The sequence below is a fragment of the Arvicola amphibius genome, chromosome 3 (genome assembly GCF_903992535.2).
Source record: "Arvicola amphibius chromosome 3, mArvAmp1.2, whole genome shotgun sequence".
Classification (NCBI taxonomy): Eukaryota; Metazoa; Chordata; class Mammalia; order Rodentia; family Cricetidae; genus Arvicola; species Arvicola amphibius.
Window position 1 is genome coordinate 54,122,077 of NC_052049.1, and position 19,524 is coordinate 54,141,600.

The 19,524-nt window shown below is 45.9% G+C and overlaps 1 protein-coding gene across 1 annotated transcript; it reads left to right on the forward strand.

The window, feature by feature from the left end:
• The first annotated feature begins 954 nt into the window (after positions 1–954).
• On the forward strand, positions 955–17,315 carry Bhmt (betaine--homocysteine S-methyltransferase). Its single transcript, XM_038323571.2, has 8 exons — positions 955–1,216; positions 6,213–6,345; positions 8,041–8,159; positions 9,565–9,756; positions 10,211–10,358; positions 13,235–13,417; positions 14,192–14,420; positions 16,585–17,315. The coding sequence occupies exons 1-8, from the start codon at positions 1,184–1,186 to the stop codon at positions 16,769–16,771; spliced, it is 1,224 nt and encodes a 407-aa protein (XP_038179499.1). The 5' UTR covers positions 955–1,183; the 3' UTR covers positions 16,772–17,315.
• The last annotated feature ends 2,209 nt before the right edge of the window (positions 17,316–19,524 follow it).

Below are 19,524 nucleotides of genomic sequence, written 5' to 3' on the forward strand. Positions count from 1 at the left end.
TTTTCAAAGTCATTTCTGTGGGGGCCAGCCATGATAAGCTAAGTCTGGGTAGGTCATCCAAAGGAAGCTCTTTACTTCCAACCATTATCACCTGGGGCTCTGGCCATCGATGAATTTAAATGGACTCTGGAGTCTCAATAGTTTACCTTTGAGACAATGCCTAGCAGGCCGAGATTGCCTGACCCCCACCCAAGAGCAGACCATTCAAAGGAAATGCCTGGCATTCCGAGAGCTGTAGATAGAGACACCTGCCAGCGCACCTCACAAGGACGCCCCTAGACAAACGTCAGCCAATCAGGAGCTCTAAACCTCAGAGACCCCTCACTCCCATCTCTACTACTATAAAACCCTATTCTAATTGAGCTCGGGGCTCTCCAGATATTCCAATATGTTGGACATGCAGAGAGACCGAGTTTGCAAACTTGATTAAAATAAATGCTCTTTGCACACATGGGACTCTGTCTCCTTTGTTGGCTTTTGTGGGGACCCCGCGAATCTAGGCCTAACAATTTCCAATTCTGCCCTTTACATGTGAGACCCTGTGCTTGTAAGATAGTGCAGGTATTTCTATTCAAAGCCCTGTCACTAGAAACTGCCGAGTCTGTTTGACAGGAAGGTCATTGAGAGCGTCCCCACTTCTTGAGTACTGGCATTGAATGCTCCTGTAAATGCCAGGTTTGCGTTTCTCCTGCCAGGTGTAGGTCATGCAGATTACACTTTGCACCAAGCTCTTGCAGGGTATCACTTCCTCGTGTAGTGATCTTGAATCTTCGCCTTTGTCAAATATTTGGGCACTGAATGGAATTCTTAGGGGCCTGGTCTGGCAGCTTAAATGGGTCACGGGTACCTGATCCCAGATCAAGGTCAGAGACCTGCAACCAACCGGCCAAAAGGGCAGTGTGCAGACGAGCAGGCAGCGACCTCAGTATTTTTTTTTCTTATCTTGCTTCTCGGTGTTTCCACCCATCTCGGAGACCAATCTCGACGTCTCCTCCTTCAGGCAGCTTCCCAGCTAGCCCCTGCCCCAAATCAAAGGCTGGTGGGCGTGTTGGACCTGGCCAAGGCTGGGGAAACCAAACCACTGTATAAAGAGACTGCAGCCACCAGACAGCACAGGCTTTGCTACTGGATCACTTGCCTCCAGTCCACAGCTGTATCCAGAGCCACTTACTACACCCGAAAGATGGCACCGGTGGCCGGCAAGAAGGGCAAGAAGGTAAGTCTGCAGGGAGCCTGAGGGCACTCTCAGAGGCACCACCAGCTGGGCACCCCCAACGTCAGTGAGGGCAGAGGGGTGTTTGGGTCCCGGCTGTGGTCCTCCTAGTTGGCGGCCTTGGGTCAGAAGGGACACCCAGAACTTCTGTGTGACCTGGGGCTTCTTCTACAGAACGCACTCTAGACAGTTTCTGTCCCCGCTCCCCCACCCCCGCACCTCCGGTTCCACTTCAGTGCACCCTGAATGTGTGGGATGATTGTCTTCTGAGCCCGAGGCTCCCCGGCAACCACCTCGGAAGTCAGGGCGCCCCCTCCCGCCCCTCTGATTCTCAACACTTCCTGAGTGCAGCACGCTGAAGACCAGGGAGCCTTTACAGAAGCTGCTCTGGGCCCCAGGGTGCAGTTTCTCACCTAGCGGAGGTGGCCCTGGCTGGTGGCTTGCGGGGTGTCTGGAGGGGTGTCGGTGCAGGAGGAGCAGGCAGCTGCGGAGACCACCTGCCTGCCCGACGGTTCCTAGCTCGCGCCACCTCTCACCCGACATCCCGCCAGCTGCCGCTACGAAAACAGGACTGTGGGGGGAGTAATGGTAGGTTTCATCCACAGCTTGTTTCAAGACCACAGAAAAATGCCTCACACGAGCACCAAAAACAGTTTCAGAAAAGAATAAGTAGGTTGATTATAAAACACCGAGGAAGGGCTGTTCATAGAGTTTTAAAAACCAAAGTGCCCTCGGGTCCCACTCCTGCCTAACAAGAAGCACATTTCTGCTTCCCAGTGGCCTGCCTGCTGGACACAGGAGTTCAGTCCAAATCAGACCTTCTGGGTTAGAGGAAGGAGAGATGGATGGGGAGGAGGGTATAAACTCGGCTCTGATATCAAGCCCACCACAGAAGACCCCAGGAGATGGCTGGGAGACAGATGGAGCCAGGCTGACTCAGTACACGGTGCAAGTAAGGCATGTCCTGCTGAGAAACCGCCTGGTGTGCCCAGTTTGTAAAGGGAGAGCCACCGATTCAAAAAGACATCCGTTCAGGGGAGAAAGCTAATCTTGTTCAAATTTGGCATCACCGTGCCCCAGAGGTTGATGGATAAGGGTAGTATAAGAACGATGCATGGTTCAAGCTTTTGAATTATTGCCAGCCCATAATTTACTAAATGATGTCCCTCACCCCCACCCCCTCCACACACACTCGTTTGGCCCCATTTGTAAAACCATGGATTCTAATCCACTTCCCAAACTCAAGCTTAGAAATGTCACCATTTTAAAGATGACTCTCTAGCAGGGTCTGATGGCAGGGGATGAAATCTCAGCACTCAGGAGAAAGAGGCAAGAGGATCCTAGATCAAGACCTGCCTTAGCTGCACAGTGATACAATATCTGAAAAAAACGTGTGTGTGTGTGTGTGTGTGTGTGTGTGTTGGGGAGGTCTTTAGAGAATTATCAAGAAACAAGAGGCGTAAGGGTGCCTCCCCAATACATAAATGCTAAAATAAGGGCAGTAATATGCATGCCTAATATCTGCATTTAAAATATGTTACAAGGACACTTATTCACTGCAAAAAAATGGTTAAAATACAAAGAAAAGAGCCTGCAATGTATTAATATATATTCTACTAGTTACCTAGGCCGATACATGCTTTAAAAAAAATAAGCTGATGTTACATATACTCCTTTGTAAAAATTTCACACACACACACACACACACACACAAACTAAGTGAGTCTAAGTTTTCATTACTATGCCTTAAAGATCCCTGAAACAAAAATGCCTCTGATCTGCAAGCCCCTTGCCCAAGGACAGACAGTTCCTGAAATGCTGGAGGCCATTGTTTATGGGAGATAACGAGTCACAAGTTTTCACTCCCCTAAACAAGTTTGTTCAATGATTCTGTACCAAATGTGCTAGCTCACGTGTGGGCGGGAGGTTCACAGACTGGAGGTTTGTCAGAATATATGCTTGCCCCTGATGGGAAATGCAATGAATTATGGGTTTTCCTTCTTACAACTGCTGCAGACTGTGAGTCTGGACCATTTCCTGTTATTCTGGGTATGAACCTTACCAGAGCCCATCTACCCGGCCGGTATTTAATTAAGTCTTGCTTCAAATTTGGCTTTAAACTGTGGTAGTGGTCTTAGCCTCAGTCAGTGGGATTAACAAAACAACATTGTACTGTTTAGCTTAGGAACAAAGAAATTCTGATGTCTAGGAAATTAAAAATTTAGTAGAATCTAAGAGTATGCTGGCATAATCAATAAACAGTATGATTGGCATGATAATTAAATCACCACTCCCCCTATTTCCAAAGATCAGATTCCTGGCTGTTCTATATATTAAAATGTTGTGGTACTAAAACTTGAGAATATGTTCAGTGAGCACTGTTAACTGCCACAATCATCTCGTTAGTTATTTCTGCCCAGAGCGAATCATAGCCTATTTTATAAGACAATTGTTCATGTGACAATACATACATACATAACACATGCATATACAATTATGTATATAGAATATGTATATATGTGTATATGTGTGTATATCTGTGTCATACACACATATATTGCATACATATACTTGCTAGTTTAAGGTGTAGTATTTAGACACATTTACTCATGATGAATATTTGGATTTCAAGATTGCACAATAGCAACTCTGTGTCTTTATAGCTGTTTGTTAACTCACAGACTCCCAGGCTTGAAAGTGTTTGGGGTCTGAAAGGAAGAGAAGGCAGCAGAGAGCGCACATCCCCATGCAATTTCCAGCTCCGCCATGAAGATGTCAACGGTTTCTTGCTGAGCAGTTGGCATGGGTGGGGTGTAGTGGCAGAGGGTTAAAATAAGGAGGCTTTCAGACGCTAGGGAGGAATTTTGGTGTGAAAGCCTGTGACTCCTCGAGCGGTTCGTGTAGCCCGCGTTCTCGCCTTGTTTCTAAAAACCCACTGATGCATGTAGTAAACAGAATGTAGTAAGAGTGCACACTGCAATGTGTCCCCAGAACGGTTCCCTTTCTCAGAGCTGCCCCACCCCCTCACCTCTATCTGAAATCAAATCTAGAAGCCACTTAAGGATGAGATAGTCATAAGGACCTTGAATAAATTATTCACAGACTCTGGGCTTTAATTCCCCATTTCTAAAATCAGAGAGAGAGAGAGAGAGAACTTAAAGATAGGTTATGTTTAATTTAAAGTTCATGATTCTTAGAAACTGCAAAAACAGTTATACTAGTAAATTACTTTTGAATCTATAAAACCGCTTTCCAATTCACAATTCAAAATTCATCTCTTGCACCTGAGCACAGTGGCAATTGTTCCACAGCACAGAAATGGAAGAGCTGTGGGGAGTGGGCTGGAAATCATCCACAAGTGCTATGCCTGTCGCTTCCCTGTTCTTGGGACGGGATGCAGGATGTGCGTACTTACAAACTCATGAGTGCGTAACAGATCTGCCGTTGCAGAGAGTGCCAAGAACGGAGCCCTTGAGTGATTTGGCCACTTCTGTTCTAGCTGTACCGGGTGTCACGTGACTTTTCAGTCTTCTACCAGACAGTCCGACCTCTCTGACAGTGTTAACCCTCTGTCTAGTTTATTGATAGAGCAAGAAGCCTGTCTGTCATCCTTTAAGAATATGCACCACCGGTGATGGATCTCAGTAGCAGGGTTCTTGCCTAGCATGCACAAGATTCCAGGTTAAATTTCTAGCACTTCTAAAAATGAAAAAAGATGTGCTTCATCAGAGTGGCCATCGTTTACAATCTATTATGTGTTTTATAAGGAGCTAGAGGAAAAGAATTTAAGGATCCCAACCCTCCTGATGATAAATAATTAATGGAATTGAAATCCTAATTGCCCCAATTTGCTCATTAGTCACTGTGTATAAGAACTGAATTATCATTTTATGCACACAAGTATGTAAAAATTTAAAAATATATATGCAAATGGGAAAATCTGTGCTCTTCTTTTATGCTGCTGGCGATAGAACCCCAGTCTCAGGCATGTTAGGCAAATGCCTTGCCACTTAGCTATACACCCAAGTACTTCTCCGTGGGTACCGAAAGACACCCAGGCTCTGCACAGAGCACAAACCCAGTTCATACATACGAGTATGCCAGTTTTCAATAGCTGAGCATTCTAAATAAATTAATGTATAAAATACACAATAGATAAATGTATATAATACATATGTATGTTTCTGATGTTGATGCAAAAACCCAGCTCTCACCTCACAGGGATGAGATGTTTATTCTGGAGTCACTCTGAGTGATTATGGAGCACACTCTAAGCTCCACGTTCCACTTTTGTAATAGTTTGACAAAGTTTTATAGCCATACAACAAAGGCAGTCATGAGTCGAGATGCTCTTTCAATACATTGGTGGAAACATTAGGTAGGCCAGTTAGGGCAGAGCAGAGAAACACTGTTACTGGCCTCAGACACTATTCTGGTTACAGCAGAGCAGAGAAACTCTGCTGCTGACCTTAGACACTATCTGTTAGCATTCATTAGGTCTGTTCCAGAGGATTTACCTAATGGTCACGATGATGTTAGGTCATATACACATACACATGAAGACCATTAATGATCATAAAAGGAGCAAACATTCGAGATAATTTTGGCTCTGGACTTCAACATCTGAACCTCTCCTTGTGACTGAAGTTCTTTTTTTAAATTAGTTTATTTATTTTTTGTATATGAATGCCGTATCTGCTTGTACACCTTTATGACAGAAGAGGGCATCACTTCCCAGTACAGATGGTTGTGAGCCACCATGTGGTTGCTGGGAATTGAACTCAGGACCTCTGAAAGAGCAGCCAGTGCTCCTCACCACAGAGCCATCCCTCCAGCACTGAAGTTATAACTAGCTAGTCCATCCTCGCAAAGGTGGCAACTCATTCACACTAAGAGTGCTAAAGGAACTATGCTTTTTGAGAATATGTTTGCAAAAGCACTAAAGGTAGAACTTCTCTTTGAAACTCATCTTCCTTCTCTCCCTCGTCTGGAAATTCAGGGCATCCTAGAACGTTTAAATGCCGGAGAAGTTGTGATCGGAGATGGAGGATTTGTCTTTGCCCTGGAAAAGAGGGGCTATGTAAAGGCTGGACCCTGGACCCCGGAAGCGGCTGTGGAGCACCCGGAGGCAGGTTGGTGCATGCTCCGTTCTAAACTATGATAATGTGTGTTATGTTGAACTAACTGCAGAGCCAATCACGAGACAAGAGCAGGCTTGCAGGGTTTCCCATACCTGCTACTGAACCTGAGCGCTTGCTGCTAAGCACAAAGGCTGTGTTTGCTTCTATTGGCAGCTGCCTGGCTCCTGCCCTTCACTTTAGATAAATCTAGAACTTGGATCATCGTCTTTTTCTCTGCACCTCCCCCCCACCAATCTATGTGTGTGCAGTGTTCAAAAAGACAATCCACTCCGCAGTTTGGTAATGCCTGAATTTCCTCTCCAGTGAACTTTTGCTTTGTCATACCTCAGCCACCCACCCTAAAATTTGCCATTACCAAGAGATGCCCACCTAGGATGTGCTGACAACAAGCCCCATTTGGCTCCCACCTCCAGTCTCTGTCCCCTCTCCGTAGTTTTTCCGTTCCTCCATCTCCTGAAGACGCTCCACCTTCCGTTCCAACCAGCTTAGAGTCTGATCATTCTCCACCAAGTGTCTATCATTCTCTTATACAAGTTAGGGTCCATGGTGCCACATCGTGTCCCTTCATTGTGATGAGCCAACTAGCTCTGTTCACACTACTGCAGCCCAGGCCTCTCTGCACTCCGCTATACCCTTCCCGTGTGCCTTCTTCTCACTTTGCTCTTGAAACCACCAACCAATAGTGACCAGAAAGTGCTGCTGGGATTAAAGGCTTGCCCCACCACCACCCAGCTGAGAGCTCACATCTCATAAGGAGGAGGCAAAGTGAACCCCCAAAATGGAGAGTCTTTTTAAATCTCAAAACCGGCCCCTGGTGATGCACCTCCTCCATTGAGGCCACACCTTCCAATCCTTTCTAAATAGCTCCACCCACTGGGGGACCATATATTCAAACAGATGAGCCTGGGGAGTGTGAGCCTTCTCAGTCAAACCACCACAGGACCCTTTCTCAAAAAACAAGCAAACAGAAACTCAAAATTATCTTAAAAAAAAAAAAAACCAAAAGAAAACATTGGGCTAATTGCATACTATCCCTGAGGTCCAGAGCATAATCTTTGGGGTACCAGGCTAGTAGGCCATTTACACTCTGTTCCCTTTTCAACTGTATGTCCTGCCACTCCCCAGCATCTTTTTGGTGTTCGTGTAGACTTCCTTCATTCCCCCAAACACCAAACCTGACCCTTCATTGTGTCTGCTCAGGCTGCTCCTACTGCAGGGACTTCCCTTCACCACCTCCACCCGGCAAGAACCTGGACAGTTCCAACCTGCAGCCCCAGTGACTTCCTTTCCCCGTGGTAGGAAGCAGCTTCTGCAGAGCCCCTCCACACACTGCTTTTGGTCAGGTGTCCTTGAACGGATCATAGATTTTCCAAGGACAAGACAAGATTGTCCCCCAAGTGTTTATTCGTGACTTTCACAAAGAATCAATGAGTGAAGAACAAGTTGACAATGAGCAGACTAAGCCAAGAACACAGCACCATAACTCCTGCCCTCTCCAGCCACCCCACCATCCAGCCATGACAGTCTTGAGAGAGGCTCCAGGAGACCCACCTCCTTAAGCCCAGATGTGTGAGTGCAGAGCTGCTGAAACAGCCATTCTGATGTCTGCTCACCTGAGAGCCTCTCTAGAAAGCATTGCTCGTGGGTGAGTGGGTGACCTCACAGCTTTGCTTGTGCCCTCCCCAGTTCGCCAGCTTCACAGGGAGTTCCTCAGAGCTGGCTCGAACGTCATGCAGACCTTCACGTTCTACGCCAGCGAGGACAAGCTGGAGAACCGAGGGAACTACGTGGCGGAGAAGATATCCGTGAGTACCACCCACCCCGGCCTCCGCCTGTGAAGGACAGCACAGACACACAACTCCCAAGAGAAAAAGCTAGAGTTTTATTACCAAAATAAGAGACGTGTGAGTCACTCTCAGGACTGAGTTGCACGTGTTAGGATTAACGGGAAGGCATTTATGAAGCAGATTAAGACTGTGCAACAATGTATCCTGCTCCTCCATTGCTAAGCAAAGTGGCGTCTTTGCAAGTCCACACATCTCTCTCGGTTTTTGAGACAGGCTCTGATTATGCAGCCTGGAACTCACAGGGATCTGCCTGCCTCTGCCTCCCAAGTGCTGGGATCAAAGGTGTGCAGAGCACAGGGGGACAGCAGCCCGAGCAGCACCCAGTTCAGCTGCGGTCGCTTCTGTCGGGGTCAAAGCACTTGCCCATCAAGGCTGAGATTTTGTCCTTTCTAAAATGCATTGGGAGTTCTAAAATTCCAACAGCTGAAATGACCTGTGTTACTGGGTGTCCTGTGGGTTTTCTTTAGTGTGTGTGTATGTGTGTGTGTGTTGTGTGTGTTGTGTGTGTGGTGTGTGTGTGTTTGGGGTTTTTGGACGGTGCTTAGTTGGTTAGCTTTGTTTTTTTAAAGGATAAAGTAGGATTTTGTGGTGGTTGTCTGCAGAGTGAGGGGTGGAACCCAGTAACTCAGACAGGCTAGTCAAGAGCGCTGCCCACAAGCAAACACCCGAAGTCAGGTGGTCCCACGTGCACCCCTAGCCACTCAGGAGACTAAAGTAAGAGGGTCACTGAGACCCAGGAGTTGAAGGTGACAGGGTGAGACCATCTCAGCACAAAACAAGCTGGCCCGGGTTGCGCATGCCTGTGATCCCAGCACTTGGGAGATGAAGGCAGGGCTATCAGGAGTTTGAGGACATCCTGAGCTAAATGAGACCCCACTTCAAAAAACCAAACGGAAATGCCATCCTCCAGGCCAGTTCAATCGTACATGTCTAAGCAATTAGAATGTGCCTTACTAGGTGTGTATTTATTGTTGTGTGAGAAATATACATAGTCATAAACTTAGTCATCATCCTAACTGAATTTCAGTCTTAATTAATCGTAAAAGCTATTACCCATTGTCATTACCACAACAGTTCAAGCTAGGTGCTAGAAAATTCTTCTTTAGTTCTTTTTTCATGTAAAAACTGTTAATCTTCTCATAGATTTTTTACAGAACTGGAGCCTAGATAGGACCACTGGATCATTGTGGTTTTCGTGATTATTAATGTAGTTTTAAAAACGGCTGGGCTCCATAAACCATTGATCTACATAACCCTTGTTTCCCGAGATAAAGACAGATTTTAAAAGTAAAATTGAAAAGTGGGCATAATTCTTTTCAGTTTCACATGTAAATTGAGATGTGTCCTCCACTTCGCACCCTAGGGTCAGAAGGTCAATGAAGCTGCCTGTGACATTGCGCGGCAGGTGGCGGATGAAGGAGACGCTTTGGTGGCGGGAGGTGTGAGCCAGACACCTTCATACCTTAGCTGCAAGAGTGAAATAGAAGTCAAAAAAATATTCCAGCAGCAGCTGGAGGTCTTCATGAAGAAGAATGTGGACTTCCTCATCGCCGAGGTAAGCGAGGAAGTCCGTGGCCAGACCCCTTTCTATAACCTTCTGCTCTCGCCATGTCAGCGTGGGGTGGTGGCCAAATCTCAACGAGGAACAATAATACTTAGCTTTTGAGATCCTTTTCCATCTCAGACTTCTGCTAGCGTTGACTCAGTTCATCTAACACAGTAATTTTCAAACCTTTTCCTTCGATTCACGCTAAGAAACTGTCACTCCGTCCTATTCTGCGTCACAAATCATTAGATAACCCATTTACTAAGTAACCTTAAGTAATAATATTATTAATTAAGTAACCTTAAGTAATAATAGATAATAATAATAAATATAATAATATTACTTATATGGTTATGTTTATAATGTTAATAATATAATAATTAATCAATATATAATAATAATAGGTATTCTTATCGTTTTGTGGGAAGCATGACTAAGCTGTTCTGCTCTTCACTGATTTCAGTATTTCGAGCATGTGGAAGAAGCCGTGTGGGCAGTGGAAGTACTAAAAACATCTGGGAAACCGGTGGCTGCCACCATGTGCATTGGGCCTGAAGGAGACCTGCATGGCGTGTCCCCCGGAGAGTGTGCAGTGCGTCTGGTAAAAGCAGGTGACGATCGATTTCCGTTTGCCCAGTTTGCCTCTAGGGAACTCTTAAAATAAGATAGAGAAAATGCACGCTGTCTCAGGAATCCGTACATGCTGTGGCATGCACCAAGGAAATACAAGCGGAAAAGCCACAGATTTACTTTGTATACATGTGGAGGGATATGCATGTCTACGTGTTCGTGTGTGTGTGTTTGTGTGTGTGTGTGTGTGTGTGCAAATAGCATGTGTGTGCACATGTGGAGGCCCAAGGTAACCGTTGGGTGTTTACCTCCTCTATTGCTCTTTACCTTACTTCTTAAGACAGGGTCTCTCATTGAACCTGGAGCTCATTGATTAGCTAGACTGGCTTGGCCACTGAGCTCCTGGAAGCCACTCACCTCGCCACAACACCACTAATGCTACAGGCGTGTGCCACTACGCCCAGCTTTGTATGTGGGTGCTGGGGATGTGAACTCAGGACCCATTGAGCCATCTCCCCAACTCATGAAATTTATGGTTTTAAGGAACAGTAAAATTTCATTTTTGGATCCCCAAGCCACTATAATGCAGGGCAGCCTTCTGAAAGGGGCAGCCAGACATATGGCTGGAGGTTTAATGCTTAGAAATAAGAAGAATGTTTGGGTAAGTCAGAAGAAACGTTAGGAGAAATTGTGTTTTATTTAAACGTGTCTCAAGTTGAGACTCTTTAAACATTAATAACTTCAAAGTTAGTTGTCTCTTTGCCAAAATTTTTCCTTTCTCATGGTGGCTAGCTTGCTTTGCTTCGTGTAATTGGTATAATAAATCAAAAGAAACTTTGATATGAAATACTGACCACCTAATATATCTTTTTATCCAATTTCTGTTCCTAACATTGGGTTTCATTTCAATTAGGGGGAACTCACGGGCTGTTTTCTAAACTGTCGCATTTTAAATCCAAGTTATAACTCAGTGTCAGGGAAAGAGCGAGCCCAGTCTGAACTGGAGACACTTCGGTGATGTGTTTTATTTATGATTCTTATCCACCTCCTGATTTTTCGTAAAAATCGTTTTCATACTTGTCATTAACAGTAACAAATATTTATGTTTAGGAAGGAAATTGTATAATCCTAATTTTATGGGAAATAAAAAATGAGGGGGGTAAGTTAGCTATCTTCAAGGGGACCGGAGGGCAACTCCATCATTTGTGTCGGTGATTGGCAGGCATGCGGGGCCTGCAGCTAGGCCTTGCCCGTCATTCTGCCGGCCTTTTGCGTTCTGTGCTTCGGTTATAGCCTTCACAGGTCCTCACTTATTTCATTCATCTGTTTTAAAGTCTGGCCCCTCAGTAGATTAACATCTGTGAGGGTGGAGACCAGGTCTGTCTAGGTCAGCCTTGAGCACTATGTGGCTAGAACAGTGCCTACCCCAGCATAGGTTTTTAATAACCCCTGGCTAACAAATCCAATCCGTCTTCCAATGTTTAGCTCCAATTTTATTTCCATGTGTCTGGCACGATCATCCCTGTCCTTCAAGTGAGTCGCTCTCTACGTATGCCACTCGTTTGGAATATCTTCAGTTGATGGTTTTCCATCTGTGAAAATGCCGATAGTCAGATGTACTTAGAATATGTCATGCTAAACCTAGGTGTGCATGGATCTCCACCGTAGACCTAGCAGAATCTCTGACACCTCTTTATATTGTGTCAACATCCAAGAAGGAAATGTAATGAATAGCCATTGTCTAGTTTAATTCATTATAAAATAGTACGTTGCACCCATGGGCCAAACTTTGGAAAGTCCTGAGCTAAAATATAAGGTCTGTGACATCAGGGACCATATTGTATTTATATTTCCTCTTATAAGGAACCTTGAGTCTAGCAAGTATCTAGTAAATAGCCCACCAACATATAATTAATAAATCAGTACAATAAAAGTAAACAAAGAAAGAGAAACTATGGGCACTTCACATTCAAAATCAAAGTAAAAAGATCAAGATCCAGGTGAAAATGGGTGTGTGCACACCTGTAACCTCTATTGAAAATTCCTCTGATTTTGAAAAGTTAGAACACCAAGCATGCTGTCCCTTCAAACTTCATGAATGAGGAAATTTCCAAAATCATACCTAACAGTTGCCATGACTGGTCATGCTGGGTCCAGACACAGGACATAATGACTATAAAGCATGTAAAACATATTTTGTCTCATTTAACCAAACATCACAACCACAAATTTCAGAAGAACACGTTAAGGTGACAGCTTCTCGTAGCTTCTAGTCCGAGAGGCTAACATGCAAATGAGAACCTTGTCCACATGACTGATGGGTGTTAGCCATTTAGTCACCTCAAGTCAAAAGAGGTTTTGGAGATTTTTTTCTCCACACCCCTAATTCTAGGCACAAAATTCTTTCTCAAAAGTAGAGTCCCAAAATAAACTTTCTCCCCAAATGACTTTCTGCTACTGTGCCCAGAAAGCCCTTGTGAGTTTGTTAGACGTGCCTGGTGAGAGAGGACATTTATTCCGGCTTCAGATGAACAGCATGGTGGGAACACAGGTGCCATCCGGCAGCAGAGAGTGTTAAAAAATTATTGTGCTTGCCACATAATGTCAAACACGGGAAAATTGACTGCTGAAATTTAAACTAAAAAAAAAGGCTCTCATAATGATTTTAAAAAAAGATGGACAGCCCAGTGTACTTAAGTGACACTTCAATCATACAAGATTCTTCCAAGCGCTTTTCTCAGAAAACACTTCCTGGCTGCCAGCCATCACTCTTGCTCCCAGGTCACACAGGTTAGCCTGCCATGAAGACCAACCTGTCATTCTTCAGTTCGTCTCCAAGTACAAGCTTCCCGCTGGAGACAGGAACCCACCAGAACCTGGTGTCTCCCGCACGCTGACGCGTCCCTCTCGCTTTCAGGAGCCGCCATCGTTGGTGTGAACTGCCACTTTGACCCCACCACCAGTCTACACACTGTGCGCCTCATGAAGGAGGGTCTGGAAGGCGCGCGGCTGAAAGCCTACCTGATGAGCCAGCCCTTGGCCTATCATACTCCTGACTGCGGCAAACAGGGCTTTATTGATCTCCCTGAGTTCCCCTTTGGTAAGACAGACGTTTTTTATAAATTGTCTCAGTCTCTTTGCCTGAGGAATCCCAGATGAATTTTCATAGCCAAGGAGCTTTTGTCATGCAGAGAAATGGCTGTATTGTCGTCTCTTGCCCCTCGTTCCTGTCCCTCCAGCCAAAACTCTCATTACATTGGGCAAGGAAGGAAAATAGAACCACTAAGAGAAACAACCGTGAATTCGAGAGTGAAACCGGAGACACGTGCTTTACAGTTGACGAAAAGGGTGTCCTCTGGGGTGGGGGGTCTGTGGGGAGCTCTGTCACTGAGGTGTGTGACCTTAGGCAATAGCCAATAGCCTTTCGTCCTGTTTTTTTTTTTTTTTAATCACAAAAGTAAGGTTAAATGACTTATTTTCAAAGCCCTATTCTTGCTTCAAAAAATATGTTAATTGTATGGTATGGTGGGGTGGAGAGAGAGAGAGAGAGAGAGAGAGAGAGAGAGAGAGAGAGAGAGAGAGAGAGAGAGAGAGAGAGAGAGAGATAGTTTACATACATGCGGAGGCCAGAAGAGGGCATCAGGGACCCCACCCTCTCTCTTTCCACATGTTTTAAAGATTGACTTTGAATTTTGTGCATACATGTGTATGCCTATGTGTGGGTATGTACACAGCAGAGTCCAGATCTGGGGCTGAGGCTATAGTGGCTTTCGAAAGTCACCAGCGTGGCCCAGCCCAGGTCCTCATGCTTGAGCGGCAAGTGATCTCATTCACTGAGCTGTCTCTCCAGCCCTTTTAATATCATTTGTTCCAGGCCTGGAACCCAGAGTTGCCACCAGATGGGATATTCAAAAATACGCCAGAGAGGCCTACAACCTGGGGGTCAGATACATCGGCGGCTGCTGCGGATTTGAGCCCTACCATATCAGGGCCATTGCGGAGGAGCTGGCCCCGGAGAGAGGATTTCTGCCTCCGGCTTCAGGAAAACATGGCAGCTGGGGAAGTGGTTTGAACATGCACACCAAGCCCTGGGTCCGAGCAAGGTCAGTCCCCTCTCAATTCGGGCTGCTTCCTCTGTGTCAAAATGAGGCCATTAAAGGACCCTGCTCATTTCCTGAGTGATGAGGGCAGGCGGGCTAACTCGTCCACCTCACTGAGCTGTTCATAAGCTGTCTTCCTGGTGATTTAAGGAGAAAGCTTCAGGATAGATTGTAATTTAGAGAGCACGCAATGTGAGCCTGGAGCCTGCGTTATGGGAAAGCCCTACCCATGGTGGAGTCCACTAATGCTGAACTTTAAAGTGGTGGCGCACACCTCTAATCTGGGCAGTAGGGAGGCAGAGGCAGTCGGATCTCTGAATCTGAGGCCAGTATAGACTACAGACCAAATCAGTGTAGTCATGACTACACAGAGAAACCCTGTCTCAACAAAACAAAACAAAACAGACAAACGAAAAAGAGTTTAGTTATAGCTTAGGCCCCGGGGGCAGTTCAATGGGAGGGTGGGAGCTCCAGCAGCATTAAAAAAAAATCAAGAATTGAGTATAGCTTTGTATTAATATTTTATATTAACATTTACATTAATGCTCAGTGTTTTGTGTCATGACTTGCAGAGCTGGGAATGAGGCGGTAAAATGGGCAAGGCCTTTCCTCAGAACTCACATTCCAATGCAGGGAGACGAACAAAGAAATAAGGCCCAAACTGGCACCAGGCCAGGCACCTACGATGTTGAGGAAACAGGGAGGAAGGACTGAGAAAATCAATGCTTGGCATAGCGGTGCACACTTGTAATCCCAGCACTTAGGAGGTGGAGGGGAGGAAATAAGGAGTTCAAGGACAGCCTCAGCTATATAGTGAGTTTGGGTCCGATATGGGTCACACTTTTAGAAAAAAGAAAAAGAGAAAAGCAACAGGAGAAAGACAAGGCTGTTGCTCTACAGAGTAAGAGCTTAGATTAGAAGTTTCAGCAGAAGAGAATGACTGTGTCTGCCAGCCAGGACAAGATCAGAGAAGAAGGGCTCGAGAGAGCCGGGTTTTGAAGGCTAAGTAGGATCCCACCAGGTAGAAAAGGAGGATGGGTGCTCCAGGCCAAAGGAGTTCTACCGCTTTCAACAGATATCAGTCAGGTACAACCGTGGTTGCTGAAGTAGCAAGGCATAGCCCGGTCCCCAAAAAGTTAGCCTAAAAGACAGAGAAATAAACCAGAAAGTTCAAATGACATGGTAAGTTCGAGTACAGAAACGCACAGCAGCGTGGGCTCTGAGTTAAGGGTCCACAGCAGTAGAGGGCAGGCGGGGGTTAAAGGATGAGCCCAGGAAGCTGCGGGACTGCAGAACCAAAGAGCAGCCTGATGGGAGGCACCAAGAAGTGGAAAGAGGGCGGGGTACTGAGAAAGTCTGAGTGGAGCCGGAGTTTCATAGAAAGCTGATGCCAGGGCAAGGAGGGGCGGGTCCATCGTCACTGCTGTGCTGGTATACGACCTCACCCCAAGGTGATGGGGAACCCATCAAAGGTAAAGGTAGATTTTCAAGCTTACTAAATGTAGCAGCCTTCTAGCCCGTGTAGATGCCTTCTAGAGAGGCTGACCAGACATGATGAGGCCGGAGCAGAAGGAGATGCTGAAAACAGAACAAAGAAGGAGGAAGGCAGAACCCGGTCACGGGGGAACGGGTCTCCAGACAGCTTAAATGTGGGCGCAGGGCGAGAGCGGCAGAGGGAAACTGGGGTGGGTGTGATTGGTCAGAGATGTTATCCACACATAAAAGTGCCGTCATGAAGCACATTGTTGCACAATTAATATATTCTAATAAAAGTTCTCTGTGTAGCCCGGGCTGTACTGGAACCAGGCTGGCTTCGAACCAACAGAGATTCACCTGCCTCTGCCTCCTGAGTGCTGGGATTAAAGGCGTGCACCATTACCACATGGCTAATAGAAGATTTTTAAATGTGGCCAGGACACAAGGACAGAAAGGTCATATATATTGGATTAAAAACTATCCTGATTCTAAATTTTAGGCTTTTAGTCTCTATGCTTGGGTTCGAATAAGGTCTAAAGATTTAAGGGGTGAAAAATGCCTGAGTCTGATGAATAAACACGAGTTCATGGCCATACTTTTAGAGACCAATTAAAGCTCTGAGGCTATACTGGGGATCCTGGTGTGTGCTTACGGTGGATTGTGGATCCTGATATGTGTTTTGATTCCACAGGGCCAGAAAGGAATACTGGCAGAATCTTCGGATAGCTTCTGGCAGGCCGTACAACCCTTCAATGTCCAAGCCAGATGCCTGGGGAGTGACCAAAGGGACAGCGGAGCTGATGCAGCAGAAGGAAGCCACTACTGAGCAGCAGCTGAAAGAGCTCTTTGATAAACAAAAATTCAAGTCTGCACAGTAGCCACAGGGCAACTGTTTGGGGCGAATTCTTCTATGTCTGAGCCACACTGTGCACATAGAAGGAAAGGTGGCTGAAAGGCAATGCTTATGTCTTACCTGTACCTATGCTTGGCCTTAGCTAGACAAAATGAAAACACAAAGAGCGTTTTACAGCTATTAGAGGATGCCCTAGAAGCGAAGAGAGGAAAAGTCCACAGTAAATCCTAGACATGTTTCCTAAGAGTCTGCCGTGTTAACAGGTGTTCCGGAAATCACTGCAGCAAAGAGAAAGTCACTCGCATGTTAACCCCACTTCAGGGAGGAGGATGGGACATAGCAATCACTCAGGGACCATATCATACTTGGCACAGCAACTTTATCTAAGGTGTTACTGGCAGTGGACCCCAAGGTCTTTGGAGCATGACCTTTAGTGAGAAACGTTTGATGTAATAGCGCTGTAAAACAGAACATAGAACTGCAAAGAAGACATGGATTGTCCATTCTGGAATTTTCTGTTCCTATTCCCTCCCATCCCACTGCATTAATAAAAGCACGCTACTCGAAAACCTTCAAGGCAGTTTTTTTGTGGACCATTAATGGTTTTCATTACTGCGGTGGAACACTTCAGATATGGGACCCACCCAAGGCCAATGTGTCATAGAAAACCAATTCTTTGGGACCCAGATCACGGAATTCTGTTCTAAGAATGCCAGCATTCATTCTCTCCATGCCCAGACTCACTTCAGCCACTGAAAAATGCAAGCATGCTGGGAGGGAGATGAGGAGAATAGGTTGCTCTCTTTATGTGGCTCAAAAGTGACGCCATTGAAGTGCTTCATGAACCAGTTAGATGTAGAGTAGGGACCCCAGCTGAAGAAAATAATTTACAAAATGATGTGGCCAAGAGTGCTGGCTGCATCATCAGGGTTCTCTAGAGGAACAGAATGGATAAGATGAATCTGTATTTATTAAGAGAGGCTCATTACAGTGGCTTACAGGCCGTCCTCTGGCTAGTTCAACAATTGCAAAAGGTTCACAGGCTGGCTATCTCAGTTGGTCTTCACTATACATTGGAATCCCCAAGAAGTGGGTTCTACCAGCAAAGGAACGGCTCGGCAATAGGATAGATAAACTTACCACTGAGACTGAGGGCAAGCTGGCCAAAAGCAAAGCCTCCTCCTCTCCTGTCCTTTTATATAGGCCTCTATCAGAAGGTCCAGTCCATACTTAGGGTGGGCCTTCTAAACTCCAATGATTCAGATTCAGGGTAGGGTTCCCCACTCCAAATGATCTAACCAAGAAAATCCTTCACAGGTGTGCCCAGCTGCTTTGGTTTTAGTCGATTCCAGGCATAGTCTTGAGTGCTGGGACTAAAGTTCTAGACTAGCCTGGTCTCCTTACCAAGTTCCAAGCCAGCTAGGGCTGCATAGTGAGAGCCTATTTCAAAAAACAGGTAAATAAATTTCATTTTTAAAAGACAGGTCTGGAGAGATGGCTCAGTGGCTGAGAGCACGAGTGGCTCTTGCAGAGGACCAGTGTGTGTGTGTGTGTGTGTGTGTGTGTGTGTGTGTGTGTGTGTGTGTGTGTGTTGGAGGTATAAGGCCATTTACTGGAGCTGAAGTAGCCTATCAGGGGGCCATGTCCCTGAAGAAACTGATTCTCCAGCAGAAGCCATGAGTTGCCATAGCTCTTCAGCTAGGGATGGGCCTTCACAAGCCCCTCCCACATTTTTGGCTGGATTGACTGTACGTAGGTCTCGCACCTGCGATCACAGCCACTGTAAGGGAGTGTGTGCCGTCACCTGGTACTTCCAGAAAATTCTGCCCTGCTACATAGTTTTCTATGTACCTATCTATGTTTTCTGTCTACCTGATAGAAGCTAGTTATGTAGGAAGAGGGAACCTCCATTGAGAAAATGCCCCCACCAGATTAGTCTACGGGCAAACCTGAGAGGAATTGTCTTCATTGATTATTGACGTGGGAGAGCCCAGCCCACGGTGTGTGTACCAAGCCTGGACAGGTGGTTCTGGTGTATATGAGAAAGAAAAGTGAGCAATCAAGAAGCAGTGTTCCATGTCTCTATGTCAGTTCTGCCTCTAAGACCTCCAAATGAAAGGGATCCTTTCCTTTCCAGACTTCCTTTGATCGTGGCCTATTACCCCAGCAATGGAATCCAAAGACACACTGTTTCCTGGCGATCATCACTACGGCTGGTTGTTAAAATCTCCCCACACCCTTTTCTGATGGTACCTGAGCCATGGTGGGAAGGGAATGAGACATAAGTATTCCATTGGGACTGAATGCTCCACAGTCCGATCAGAAAGTGATCGGCGGCTTTCATAGCGTTAGTGCCGCTTTTGCGCCAGTTTGTTACCGTATTTCAAACCTGTAAGAGCAGTGACCCCCCCCCCCTTCCCAGCAGCCATCAGTGACTGGTCACGCACATCCTGGCAGCACTGAGTGTGCTCTGTGGGTTTCAAAAAGAACAGAGGCAGTTGAGAGGTGAAAATGGTAGCCGTGATATGGGAAATGTTAATGAGGAGGAAGTGGGGTGGCTTTAATCAAAACATTGTATGTGCGCGGGAAAATTTTAAACAATAAAGCAGGCAGCTGTGAACAGTGAGGCTGCCTTGCTTATGCTTGATTCATTGTAGTTCTATCGTTTAAGTCTTGTATAAAATCACTACACCTCAGTTTCCCCATCTATAAAAAAAATTAGCAGCAATGTTTAGTTCATGGGAATACTAGGATACTAAAAAAGATACTGTGAAGGGA